The 12,691-nt window shown below is 42.6% G+C and overlaps 1 protein-coding gene across 1 annotated transcript; it reads left to right on the top strand.

Annotated features, from left to right (window-relative positions):
- Positions 1 to 1,519: 1,519 nt before the first annotated feature.
- LOC126407078 (serine palmitoyltransferase 3-like) lies at positions 1,520 to 5,175 on the top strand. Its single transcript, XM_050071750.1, has 3 exons — positions 1,520 to 1,991; positions 3,435 to 3,564; positions 3,685 to 5,175. Exons 1-3 carry the CDS (start codon positions 1,918 to 1,920, stop codon positions 3,796 to 3,798), a joined length of 318 nt encoding a protein of 105 aa, XP_049927707.1. The 5' UTR covers positions 1,520 to 1,917; the 3' UTR covers positions 3,799 to 5,175.
- The last annotated feature ends 7,516 nt before the right edge of the window (positions 5,176 to 12,691 follow it).

The following is a 12,691-nucleotide window of genomic DNA, read 5'->3' on the forward strand; positions in this document are numbered from 1 at the left end:
CTCCCACCAGTGAACGTCACCCTCAATTTCAGTCGTATTATCCACATGCTCGTCAAACCTGATGTTCTTTACACAGACAAATATTATGTCTGGCTTATAAAATTTTTTACACCTTAATATAATTTTTTATGGAAACAATAGCAAACCAAATCCAGAGGACAGCACCAATGTTAACATTAGGAGTAAGTCCAGACCTGCAGGGAAAGACAAACAGCTGCTTGGTCAGAAAATGTGGTTGCAATTACAGGGGTCTGCAGTGGTAGGAAGAGGGGGGACGTGCAGTCCCTGAGCACACGTGACCTTAACGTGGAGGAAATCATTTTCATGTGTGTGTTGTGAGGAACACTGTACCGCTGAAAAGTTTCTGCTTTAATGGCATCAGACACAAGGGCAGGGAAGTAGTCATTACCAGACCGGTTGCAATACTGCCAGATCAATTCTTCTTAAGTTATTATAGTTTTAGTTCTGGCAGTAGTAGTAGTAGTATATGTAGTGGTGGAGGTAGGAGTGGAAGGTAAATGGCAGATATTTACACACTTACAGTAACAGCCATGTTAACTGCGTGGGATACAAAAATACATGTCTGTCGTGGGGTGCTGTAATGGGTTAATCACTTCAAGGACCAAAGCCTGGTTTCTCATGGTTGAGGTGTATTGTAGCTTCATGCAAAGATGAGTAACTCTCTCATCTGGCTCTGAACCAGACATGCTTTGCATCTGACGTAGCCCAGCGAAATAGCTGTTGTGGAAAAATGAGTCTTGACCTGTCTTATAGAGGGCAGGGAACACAGCAAACACTGCAGTCTTTCACCACATTAGCTCCAGCATCCATCACAAAACCATAAAAGCCCACTCTGACAGGAAGTTTTCTCTGTATATATATATATATATATATATATATATATGCCGGATACCTTTTTATTCCTCTTTCTCTCAGCCTTCCCCAGTCCCCCTCACCTTTCTCAACTATGTTGAATTTCGCACTTTAAAGCAAACTGGTGGCAACGGCTCTGAAACATGGGGAAAAAACCCTGACAGACAGCAACATCCACACATTCTCACCTACTCATATGATTTCTGAGTCTGGCAGCAGGTTTTTGACCCCCATGCCCTCTATCTAAGCAGAGAGGAACAATTTACAAAATGGGGCCTGCTTTTTGGCAGATGCCTGAATGTTGTGTTTTTTTTTCCTCCCTCCCTCTTTCTCTTTCTCTCTGCTGAGATAAGGGGATTTAAAGTGCTCTCTTACATCCCCATGAAAGAACTGCCAATCTGTTCCCAGGTAATCAGAGGGAAACAGAGTTGTGTTCCAAGGCTGGGCCATGCCAAACTGTGCTACAGCCACAGAGCGCCAGGCTCCCCAGTGATTCACATCATCTGAAAACACAGGGGGTTAGCAGGGCAACCCGCCTCTGCTGTCTTTGATTTGATTTCTAATACATTTATCTGAAATACATGTGATCCTTAAGCATTATTTGTATTCCGTTTCAGTCATGGCTTCGCTCCAGTGGCAGTCCACAGTCACTCATTTTGTGCGAAATCCATCGTATCCAATTTGCAAACCCTCATTTTGGCAACGCGCGAGTGCGTATACCATGCCGTCAGACGGACAAAACTGAACCATCTGCTGCCGCAGCTGAGTTGTAATCATGAGCAAGTTCATAGCGGAGGCTGGAATGGCCCAGATGGAGGTGCAGGACTCAGGATGAGATGGCACTGCAGAGAACTCACACTACATTAGCTACCACTGACAGGTGATGTCCCTCCCTGCAGGGGACAGGAGAAATACGCATAAAAAAGCAGTGAGTTGGTGTTTTACTCATGTACATCTGGTGGTGTCCTTGTTTTAATTGGAGGCATTAGACGGATCCGCCAACTGGCAGAGAACACCAGATACTTCAGGGCCAGACTGAAGGAGATGGGCTTCATCATCTACGGCAATGATGACTCACCTGTGGTTCCCATCCTGCTCTACATGCCAGGCAAAGTGGTGTAAGTACACTTAAACTCTCCCCAAAAACACTTACCTCTTTTAGAGTAGTGTAAGATTGTCAGGAAATTCATTCTGCGTAGACTAATCTGAAACAATGAATATCAACTTCACTATCCTTTGTTGTCACAAGCAATTTCAGGTCAGCTCACCGTGTGTCATCACTAAGTGATTTGGATGGTTGCCATATTACACACTCCAGAGTTTCCATGAATCAGTAGTGTAGACTGGGTTCCTGTAACCACTTAAGAGGCAACATCAGGTATTGATTAGGTATAACCCAGGATTGCTTTAGCCACTCAGGTATAATCAATTGGGTATAAAGAGTCTTTCAATGCGAGTCACCATTAATATCCATGAAAAGGCCAGTTCCACCCAATATAATCAGTAGCTTCTGATTTTACATCGCTCCGTTTTCATGAGCATTAATGATGATTGGGGAAAAAAGTCCATCAGTCTTATCCTTAAATATTATTTTTTAAATAATTTTAAAGCAATTTCACTGTTATTTTCCGTTCAAAGCTGTCTGGAAATGTTGTCTTGTAACAACACTTAAGTGCATTTCTCAGGCATTGCATAACAACTGTATTAAAGCTATGTGTCCGTAGCTACTTTGCTATATCAGATCTACTTCTAGTCATTTACTTGTTACCCTCTTTGGATTATTGCTGTCCTAATGACTTTAAGTTGATCTTAAAGATGTTGCCATTAAATTGAGATTCTGGACTAGCTCTGCACACAAATTACACATCATCTAAAATATGGAAAACCATTCAAGTTTGCAGGGTCAGATTTATTTAATTGGTTTTAAGAGGTGCATCTCACATCTCTACGGCCAACAACTTTATCACTCGGCAACTCACACTAAAACAATCTAGACTGATAAATAGCACTACAGGTAAAAATGAATTTTTGAGTTTGGGGTGAACTGTCCCTTTAGGGTTTGAACTCTCTGAACTGTCTACTTCACCACAAAATGAAGAGGTATTCACTGCTTGGACTCATTAAAGTAAAAGTCATCAGAGATATGTTGCTTCTAGCCCTTCAAAATTGTTAGTTATGTGTTCTTTTTAATTTATCGACACCACACATTCCAGCTACATAATTAAGGAGGGGCTCGAAGAAGCAACATTCCATGTTTCTTTTAATGTGATGAGGAAAAGTGGCAAATGCTCCATCATCCTGAGGTGGCTTCTGCACATGTTGGAGACTTCAAACCTTAAATATGTGAGAAGTATGTAAGAAATGTGAGATAAGTTGTTGTTTAGTCTTGTATGCTTTGAGTGACTATTGATTTTTCACCCTGATTCTGTTGCTGTGTGTTGTATAATCTAGAATATAATCTAATTCAGTCAGAGGTCTGTATATGACAAAAAGAACCGCTTTAGTTTCTTTTTTTTTTTCATTTCATTTCATTTTATTTTATTTTATTTTTTGCTGACCAGGGCTTTTGCTCGAGAAATGCTGGAGAGGAAAATTGGTGTTGTAGTGGTCGGCTTCCCGGCTACACCGATTACAGAGGCCCGAGCTCGCTTCTGTCTGTCTGCAGCACACACCAGAGCAATGCTGAACCAGGTACACACACACACAAATATTTAACAACATCAAATTTCTCACTGAGGGTATTTTAAAGGGTATTTTTCACCTGAATCAAACATATACACACATGCTCTGAGACTTTTCCTTCACCCTTAGGTGCTGCACCATCTGAACGAGGTGGGAGACACTCTCTGCCTGAAGTTCTCACGGCTGAAATATACCCCCAGTCCTGACCTCTATGATGAGACAGACTTTGAGCTGGACAGCTGATATGACCCCTGACACCTTCATTTCACAGTGTCAAAACCAAGTGTCCACGCCGCAGCAGACCCGTAAACACACAGTGCAGAGTAACACCCACGTCTCACTGCACGAGAGGCAGCCAAATGTTTAGCAGCTGCTTTTTATACGTTTTTACAACATTTTGATTTGACAGAACACTTATTTTTGCTTCCTTACAAGAGACTCTATTTGAACTATTTAAATGTTTTATTTCTAAATACATATATATGTAAATACAAACATGAAATTATTGCACAGGCATTGCAGGATTGGTGTCAAACTCAAATGCATTGTAAAATATTTTGAGTCATTTAGCCTTTTATATTGAGACATCATTCTAAATACTTGTTTCTATATTAAGCACTGAAAACTGCTTATCATAATTTATTGTCATCATTTACAGTATGTAGGATTTAGGGGGGATATATTGGCAGAAATGTAATATGTATATTTTCTTTTGTTACCTTAGAATGAGCCGTTTATATCTACACCGGAGGCAGGTACTCATCCACAAAGTCCGCCATGTTGCACTGCCATGTTTCTACAGTAGACCAGAATGGACAAACCAAACACTGGTGCTAGACAGGGCCATCTGCGTTTTCGTGTTGGCCACCGTAGTTAGCATCTCCTCCGTGATGAGCCGAACAGCCTCAGAGAAACACTGATATGTAATGTGGAACTGCTTTATTCAGTGTTTTCAGTGATTCACAACTGATGGATCGCGGTCCAAAAGTGGGTCATGGGTCCATTCTGAAAAGACCGCAAGTCACTTGCAAACACTATTTTTAAGTACAGTGAATTTCCTGCACAGAGCTTTTATTTTGAAGTGCCATTTCCTGCGACTTGACAGAGACAAACTAGCTGGGCAACATGGCCAAAGGCAAGTATGATGCTGTATATATTACACTGTTTGGACCTTTAACTAGTGTCTAAGGAGATATCTGGACACCATGGCTGGACTGATTTAAATCACCAGAGAGGAAGAGACCTCTGCAGTTAATCGGCTCCCACTAAAAACCTCCTGAACAATAAACCCTGAAGGAATTTAACCGGGAGAATTTTCTGCTGGTTGCAACCTGCAATCCTCACTACTAGACGTCACTAAATTCCCCTAAATCCTACATACTGCTCTTTTAAAAGATGCCAGTGGTGGTCATTATTGGAGAATAATGCACAGACTTTCAGAATTTGACGTGAGGAGTCCCATTTACTTCCTGTACATGGAGAAGTATTTAAAAGTTATGGAAAAGGCATTTGTAGGTTGACATTTTCCCTGTAGCGCACTGCTGCATTGCTAAAATATTGTGTTTGCTGATATCTATTTTTATTTTATTTCCAATAAAACACAAATATTGCACACGAAAACTTCCTGAATTGGTTTTGGCATAGAAAGCCAGATTAATTATCCAGATGACAGGCTTCTTAAAAGTCCTGAACCTTCCCTTTGGAACTGCATTCATTTCCTGACACATGATTATTTACACTACTCAAGGCTGAAGTGACTGAGCAAACGATGACGAAGATGCCTGTTGTGTTCCACAGTGAACTGTTTTTGTAAAACTTTCCTCAGTGCAACACCACTTTGATCTCCACAGCAAATCATAACCTTCCTGTAAATAATAGATCACACAGCAATTACTTAACTACTGAGCTAAATCTCAACAAACCCCGTGCGAGAAAAAAGGTGTTATGGCTTGTTTCGTGGCGAGACTTCTCATCGTCACCAAGTCTTAACAGCTTAATTGTTGATGTTTTAAAGACCCGCTGTTCTCTTTCACACACAGACTATGTAACAGTCGTGAAGGTAAGCATGCAGAGTATGCGGCACCTGAGCCAACAGAAACCTAACCTGGCAATTAGCGCTGAACTCTAAATTCTCGTGGTATGGGGTAATCATTTGATTAACACAGGAAGGATTATAGATGGATGATAAATGTGTTTTCACAATGTGTCAGATTGGGTCTAGTCGACACTTGTTTGCCCTCAGGACGTTACCATGTTTGTGCTTTTTTTCCCCCTCATAAACAACATAGTGATGACATTTTACAACATGGAACTAAAATGCAATATGCAAATCTTTGGGAAAAACATGTTGGATGAACTGTAAACATAAGAAATTAAAGGAAAAAAACTAAAAGAGAAAACTATTGAAATCTCTGGACCATACCAGATCATTTTGTTCTGTAAGTGAATATTCACATCTGGCTCCTATAGCCAGAAACAATAGAAAACAGTTTTCTCGAATCTGTGATGTCATACCAATGTGCTGCTCCATGATGATCTGGAGGAGATGGGGAAAGGTGGCCTCAAATGTTGCATTGACATCCTCGGGGATGTCTGTTATTAATTTGTGTTTACTTTCACCTTTTTAGTCTAAATGTGAACATTCTGAAATGCATTGTGGGTTCACAGCAGAAGACAGATGTGTGTAAAGTGAAACTCAAAAGCCTGAATTCATTCTCAGACATAACTCAACGTGCCACAGACGGAGTGCTCAGATACTCAGCTCCACTGTGATTATGCAGAAAGGCAAACTCTAACTTGCTGAAATTTTACCAGCAACATTTTTGTGCAGATGCACAGCAGGGAGAATGCTTGTTCCAGGAATCTCACGTTGAGAGTGAAATAACATTCAAAGAAGATGTATTGGTGGCTTTTTGAACTGGTTCTTGCTTTAGTCAGACTTCAGACTTAAAGGGACAGTTCACCCCAGAATCTGAAACACATTTTCTCTTACTTGTAGTGCTATTTACCAATCGAGATTGTAATTACGCAGTGTTGGAAATATCGGCCATCTGCCTTCTCTTGAATATAATGGAATTTTCTCTTTCTTGACATCATGATGTGAGTACACAAGAAAATCTACAGACCTTGTTTTGAGCAGTTTCATGTTGGAGCTACAACACTTGCTAATTGTATCACCGTGCAGAAGGAAGTGTGCATCTACTTATGGTAGAGAGGTTCGTGTTTATGACGGCACAAGAAGTAAACAATGTTCTCCTCCTCGGCTGAGCTGTAACAGTAGCTAGTTTAGTGATGCTAGGTAAGAGATTAGTAGATGCACACTTCCTTCTGCATGCTATGCACAAAATGCGGCCTGAAAGAGGCGTACGCCACTTCCCACGCAAAAGTTGTGATCTATAAAAACAGACTTGATGGGAGAAACTTTGACCCATGCTTATGAACATTTTTGGGATGGGAACTTTGCGATGCAGATGGTGAGGAGAAAGCCTGATTGTAGAAACTGTCTAATATTTTTTGGCACAAACCTTTTTTTGCTTTTGTCTGTAGGTACATTTTTAGTATGGATCCTGCACATTGTTTTATAATTTAGACCCCAGGTCATGGTTTCTTGAAAGAGACACTGCTGTTGAATCTTTCTATTTTATTTTTGTGGCACTTTGAGCACAATAAACTGAGTGCCATCTAGTTTATTTTTATTCAAGAGAAGGCAGACATCTCTACGGCCCATATCTTCAACACTCTGCAACTCATCCCAAAGCGATGTAGGTAAAAAGAAAAAGAACAGTTAGAGGAAAAATGTGTATTTTTGATTTAAGGGTGAACTGTCCCTTTAACATGAGCTGTAAGTCATCACAATGACTTCTGCACGGCAAACTTGCATGGTTAATTGATGGATGCCTTTTTAACCCCAAACTTGTGTGTATAATTGCAAATATGTCTTTACCTGTGCAGAACCCTTCATATCAAAACAGACAACTAATTTCATCAGTCTTTTAGAAACAATTTTTTATTATCAAATGTTGTATGGTGTCGATTTCAGCTGGCCAGTGAAGCAAAGAGACGAAGTATCGTAACACACACTGGCTGTCAGGGAAGGTGGGAAGCACGTGTCTTGCCAAACTTCCCTCCAGTCACTTCTAACTGCCCTCAGTTTCAGCAGAAGTGGCAAATGGTCTGTGCTGGCATTCAAAACATCTGTGCAGCCTGACTACTGGTGGCAAGGCCCCAGAGACCTGCCTGCCTGCACCAGCCTCTTTTGAACTGCAGATCCAAATACACTGCACTTATTGGAATGGCATGTAGCTGCTATTCTGAAGGGGGATCCTCTGCTACGCCTTTGATGTCCACCACTGTGTCCAAAGCAGGCAAGCCATTCTCTCTGCACTCTGTTTTCCATTTAGACAAGAGATTTTTCTATTCTGGAAAGGGATTTTTGAAGTGAAGCAGACAAAGAACAGATTTACATGGTTTAGACAGCTATGCTGTGCCTGGTGTAAGTAAGACTGTAACTGAGGACTGGAGGATACCACTTGTTAATGGAGAGCATAATGAAGTAGTGTGGTGTATTTCATAGTAGAGAAATTAAGCAGGAGCATTTTCTATGTATTTTAGACTAATTCAGACATTTGTTATAGTCTGATATTTGTGGGATAGTTTGGGCAGCTTTGTTCAGGGTATAGGGGTATCAGTGACTGAATATGATATGATATCAGTTGTATCATTCATCCAAAGTGTTGAATTACTCCATCCTGCTCATCGGTATCTACTGCCATTCTTTACAATAAGTGAGATGACACTATGACCAGTTTAACTCACTTTGCTTTCTCGCACCTATGGGCATCAGATGGGTACATTTGAGTTATATGTCAGCTGAAGTAAGTTCAGGGCCTCAAAATTAAGACTCATAACACCCAGAGCTGTAGAGTGAAATGAATGATGACTCTGTGTTGGTTTTCTTTGGCTATTCTTTGGATATTTAACACATTTAAAACACAGGCTGGTTGATACAGAAACTGTGATGAGGGAAAAATGAAATTAGACAAATAAAATATAACTCATATGGCATGCCACAACAGAAATTGAATTTGTTTGGCACTGCTGCTGTTTCACTGTCATGGTCCTATACGCGCCATTTGGCCGCAGCATCAAGGATAACTCATGAGCAAAATCAAATATGTGTATACATGGTTTTATCCCAGCTGGAATGACACTGACAAATAATCAGTGACACTAATGAGAACTTGTTAGTCGTCGTCAGTAACATTATTGTTCCACGTGTGCCCAAACTGAGTGTACTGACTTCAAAGGTGACAAGCAATATTATATGCGTGGTAGTCTCCATGCCTCGGGGCTCAGTGAACTGACACCCACGCTGAAGCCGCAGCATCCCCGCTTGGTGCATAATTTGACACAGCGACCTGTCCTTTGAAGCGGACAATAAAAAAGTCTCACGAGGGCTAATCACATTACGCACCATTTGTCTCGCTTAAGTGAAGTGTTACAGCACCTTCCGCAGAAGCGTTTTAATCAACCACTGAGACAAAGCTGCTGCTGCTGCACACATGTCAACAGGAGAGGCAGACCTCCTGTAAGGCGCCTCCGGGTGTCTTCCTCCGCGCTCAGATGCGCCTGTGTGCCCAGTGCGCCTCCGAGGACCGGGACCACCAGGGTTACTTGAGGTTCTTTCAAGAAGTCTTTATTTTGCAGTGGCACCTTTTTTTAATAATACAATGCTGGGATGACTCAACTTGATTTGTGATTTAATGTCTACTGAAATGTGGAAACTTTATAAATCTGTCCTGATGTTCTCTGAGATAGTTTGTGGTTTTGAAAATAAATCTCTGTCATTTTGGTCCTGTGACTATAAAGGACTTAAATGTATCTCATTTGCAATGGGAAAGTGGTATTCACTTTGGGGTTGTTTCACACCCGAACTTCCACAAGTATATTTGGTGTTAACCCAACCGGACACCAGTTTGGAGAGGACTGGTAGAGGGGTCGAAAGAGTTAACCAGGGGGAGGGCGCCTGCACAGGGGCGTATAGTATAAAACCACCTCAAGAGCGCACATCAAGAACAGCGTGTGTTTTAGTAAGCCTTAGTTTGATATGGTTTGGCTTGTTTCCTCCAACAGGACTCGTTAGAGACGCGCGCCAGCCCGTGCCTTCATTTTGGTGGGCTCCTGGTCCGCAGCATAATGGATGAATACTGTTTTTGAAGAAGACAGAACACCACCGTGAAGTCTTAACTGGGACGAGATTTTTTTTTAACTACCTGTACTTCTTTCTCCAAAGGTGTAGACTCGTCGAGTTACGTTGGATGGCGCAGAATGTGGACAAAACAAGACGTGCGTAAAGCGGCTGAAGTGGAAGTGAGGAACAGTGAAGTGTGAGGCTGTAGAATGTGGCGGGGACACCACGGGACAACTGGGCTGCAAGTTTCCTGAGCTTGGAGATTTGACGAGGGCGCAACAAGAGGGGGAAGTGTTAATGCTGGATCAGCCCTGCAGTCAGTAAACTGGCAGATGAGCGCGTTAACTCATATTATACTTGGGTTAAAATTAAACTACATGAATAGTCAGTAAAAGAGGATACATTTTAATTTAGGACACAGTTTGCCAAGAAACCCAACTGGATCCAAATCAGTTCACATCACTTTTTCCAAATTGTTCGACTGCCCCCCCTCCGATCCTTTTCCCTTCATTTTTGCAATTCTGATTCCCGAAGTGGCTCCGAAGTGGTGTTGCGGCTCCTCGTCCCCGGCGGATCCGGAGATTGGAGTCTCTGCACCGGGAGGAGGCGGAGTCGGAGCTCCGTCCACACCGCAGGCTCCCAAGAGCGGCCGCGTCAAAAGGATGGTGCGACTGGCGGCGGAGCTGCTGCTGCTCCTGGGACTTCTTCTCCTTACCTTGCACATCACGGTCCTGCGGAGCAGTCCGCTGCCCCAGGGAAATGAAACTCTGAGCCTGGATCAGGACACAGCACTTACAGAGGTGAGTTGGGAAATCTGTTAGTGAGGTGCGTTTGGGATTTCTTGGGGGCAATTTTGATGCGAAAGGTGATATCTGAGGGGTCTCATTTGGTCACAGATGGATTTGATAAAATGCTCACTTGAGCCAGGTAAAACAAAGACTCCATTCCTGTGAGTCTTTGGGGATTGTTGACATACACACGGATGTGGTCTCCCCAGGGTGTCCCCCGGGAATGGCAGGGAGCCAGCAGAGGGATGGGAGATGAGGCAGGGTCAGAGATCAGCCCCCTGCACCAGACGCACATCCCTATTGTTGGGGGTTAAATGCTAACTGCAGGCACTTCTCTGTCATCATGGGCTCATCACTGTCATCCAGGGTCAGAGCTGAAACCCGGAAGGTGCCCCCACCCCTACCACTACCAACACACATGCCCCAGAGTTGTGTTTGGAGCAGAGTCTGGCATCAGACTTCTGCCCTGCTCTTAAGTCTAACTTGTTTTATTTGATCCTGCACTACACTCACATGTGTAAGCAATGCCACATGGACAGATCAGATGATAATGTTCAGTGCTGAGGGAAAGAAATAGAAGAATATAAAGAAATAAGGTTTTTAAAATCTTTTGACACTGATAGTGTGATGAAAATACTGTTTTAATGACACATCTTTTGGGTTGTGGTCCAGTTTGGAATGAGCCTCAACAAAAGCTCACAAGGAAGACCTTTGTCAACATGACACCCACTTTAACAGTTTAACTGCCCATTTTAACATCAGCATAAAACATACAGACTCTCTCATAGAGCCTCAGATCCTGACTTTAGGGTTAAGGCAGGTCTGAGATCAACAGGCTTTTTTAGAGATTGTTAAGCATCCTACAGCTGCTTTTTGAAGTATATTTAGCATGATACTGACACACGACATCATGCCCCAGTGATTAATGGGCATTTATGCTCACTGGATCGGCGTCCCTTCATAAATTCTTTATTAGGATAGAAAGAATTTTTACTTAAACAGAGGAAGGTGAGGCTAATTTCTCTTATCTCCACTATCACTGCCATCACTGTGGACCGGCCTGCTTATATGCAACAGCAAGTCTGTGTTCAGCTGGATATCAGGGCATGCAAAGCTGAAGAAATATTCCAGGAATTTATTGAATATTTGTCACACAGCCAATTGTTGGATTGGACGAACAGGATGAGGACCAGGAGGGAGTTTCTCCTGAGGAAACTGCAGCAAGAAATACTAAACACATGCCACTCATTCCACCTCCAACATCCCCTTTGTCACTTGTCCAAATTTACATAGAGATTCTGGCTTGTGATGAAAGAGCCCGACATTGTCGCTCATGCCTCATATTGAGAAAAAGCACTGATTGTTTTTTTGTTTGGTTTTTTTTTTGCTTGTGACTTCTCCAACTATGATATGCCTCACTGGCCCCCCACTGAAGGCGGTGATGTCATCTTTCGGCCGGGCCTGTCACGGCCCAGGGGGTGTATTGTCATTCCAAGGTGTCATATTTAAAATGCCATTCACAGCAACACAAATGACAGGATGCGGCTCCATGCACCTGTAGTGGAGAGAGGAAATGCTTTGGTCCAAGGCACATTATCATCACTGACCCAGGAAGGCAGATTCAACCACTGTGATAGAGTAAAGTTAGCGTTATATTATGATTAAAAAAAAACCTATATTTGTCAGCTAAGAATATGCAATTACTACCCCTGAGCTTGTTTTCTTCTGATTCTGAAGAAGTAAACTCTAAAGTTAACTCCTTCATAGCACGTATGTTCCCAGTTTGATCCTGTAAATAAACACATACCTAAGCCCAGCATGAGGCGTGTGACAGGGGGAAGGATAGTTTTCTCTTCCACCTACGTAAGTGTAGTGTTGAAAAGCATCTGGCACAATGTGCACTGCCTTCATTTCCTGCCAGCCTCCCTGGGGGAAGGACCCCTGAGTTGCTCCCAATTGAAAATGGAGTCATGCCCCTTTAAGCAGCCCTCACAAAGTGAAAAAGGGGGAAGCGGGAAAAGAAGAGGAGATACTGCGAGGAGGGAGAAGGGGGTGGCTTGTGTGTGCAAGTGTTCATTCATGGCTTTTGAGAGTGTGTGTGTGTGTGTGTGGGGGGGGGGGGGGGGGGACATCCTGGGAGGCCCCAGAGAACTGAGGA

This window comes from Epinephelus moara, chromosome 19, assembly GCF_006386435.1.
Source record: "Epinephelus moara isolate mb chromosome 19, YSFRI_EMoa_1.0, whole genome shotgun sequence".
Classification (NCBI taxonomy): domain Eukaryota; kingdom Metazoa; phylum Chordata; class Actinopteri; order Perciformes; family Serranidae; genus Epinephelus; species Epinephelus moara.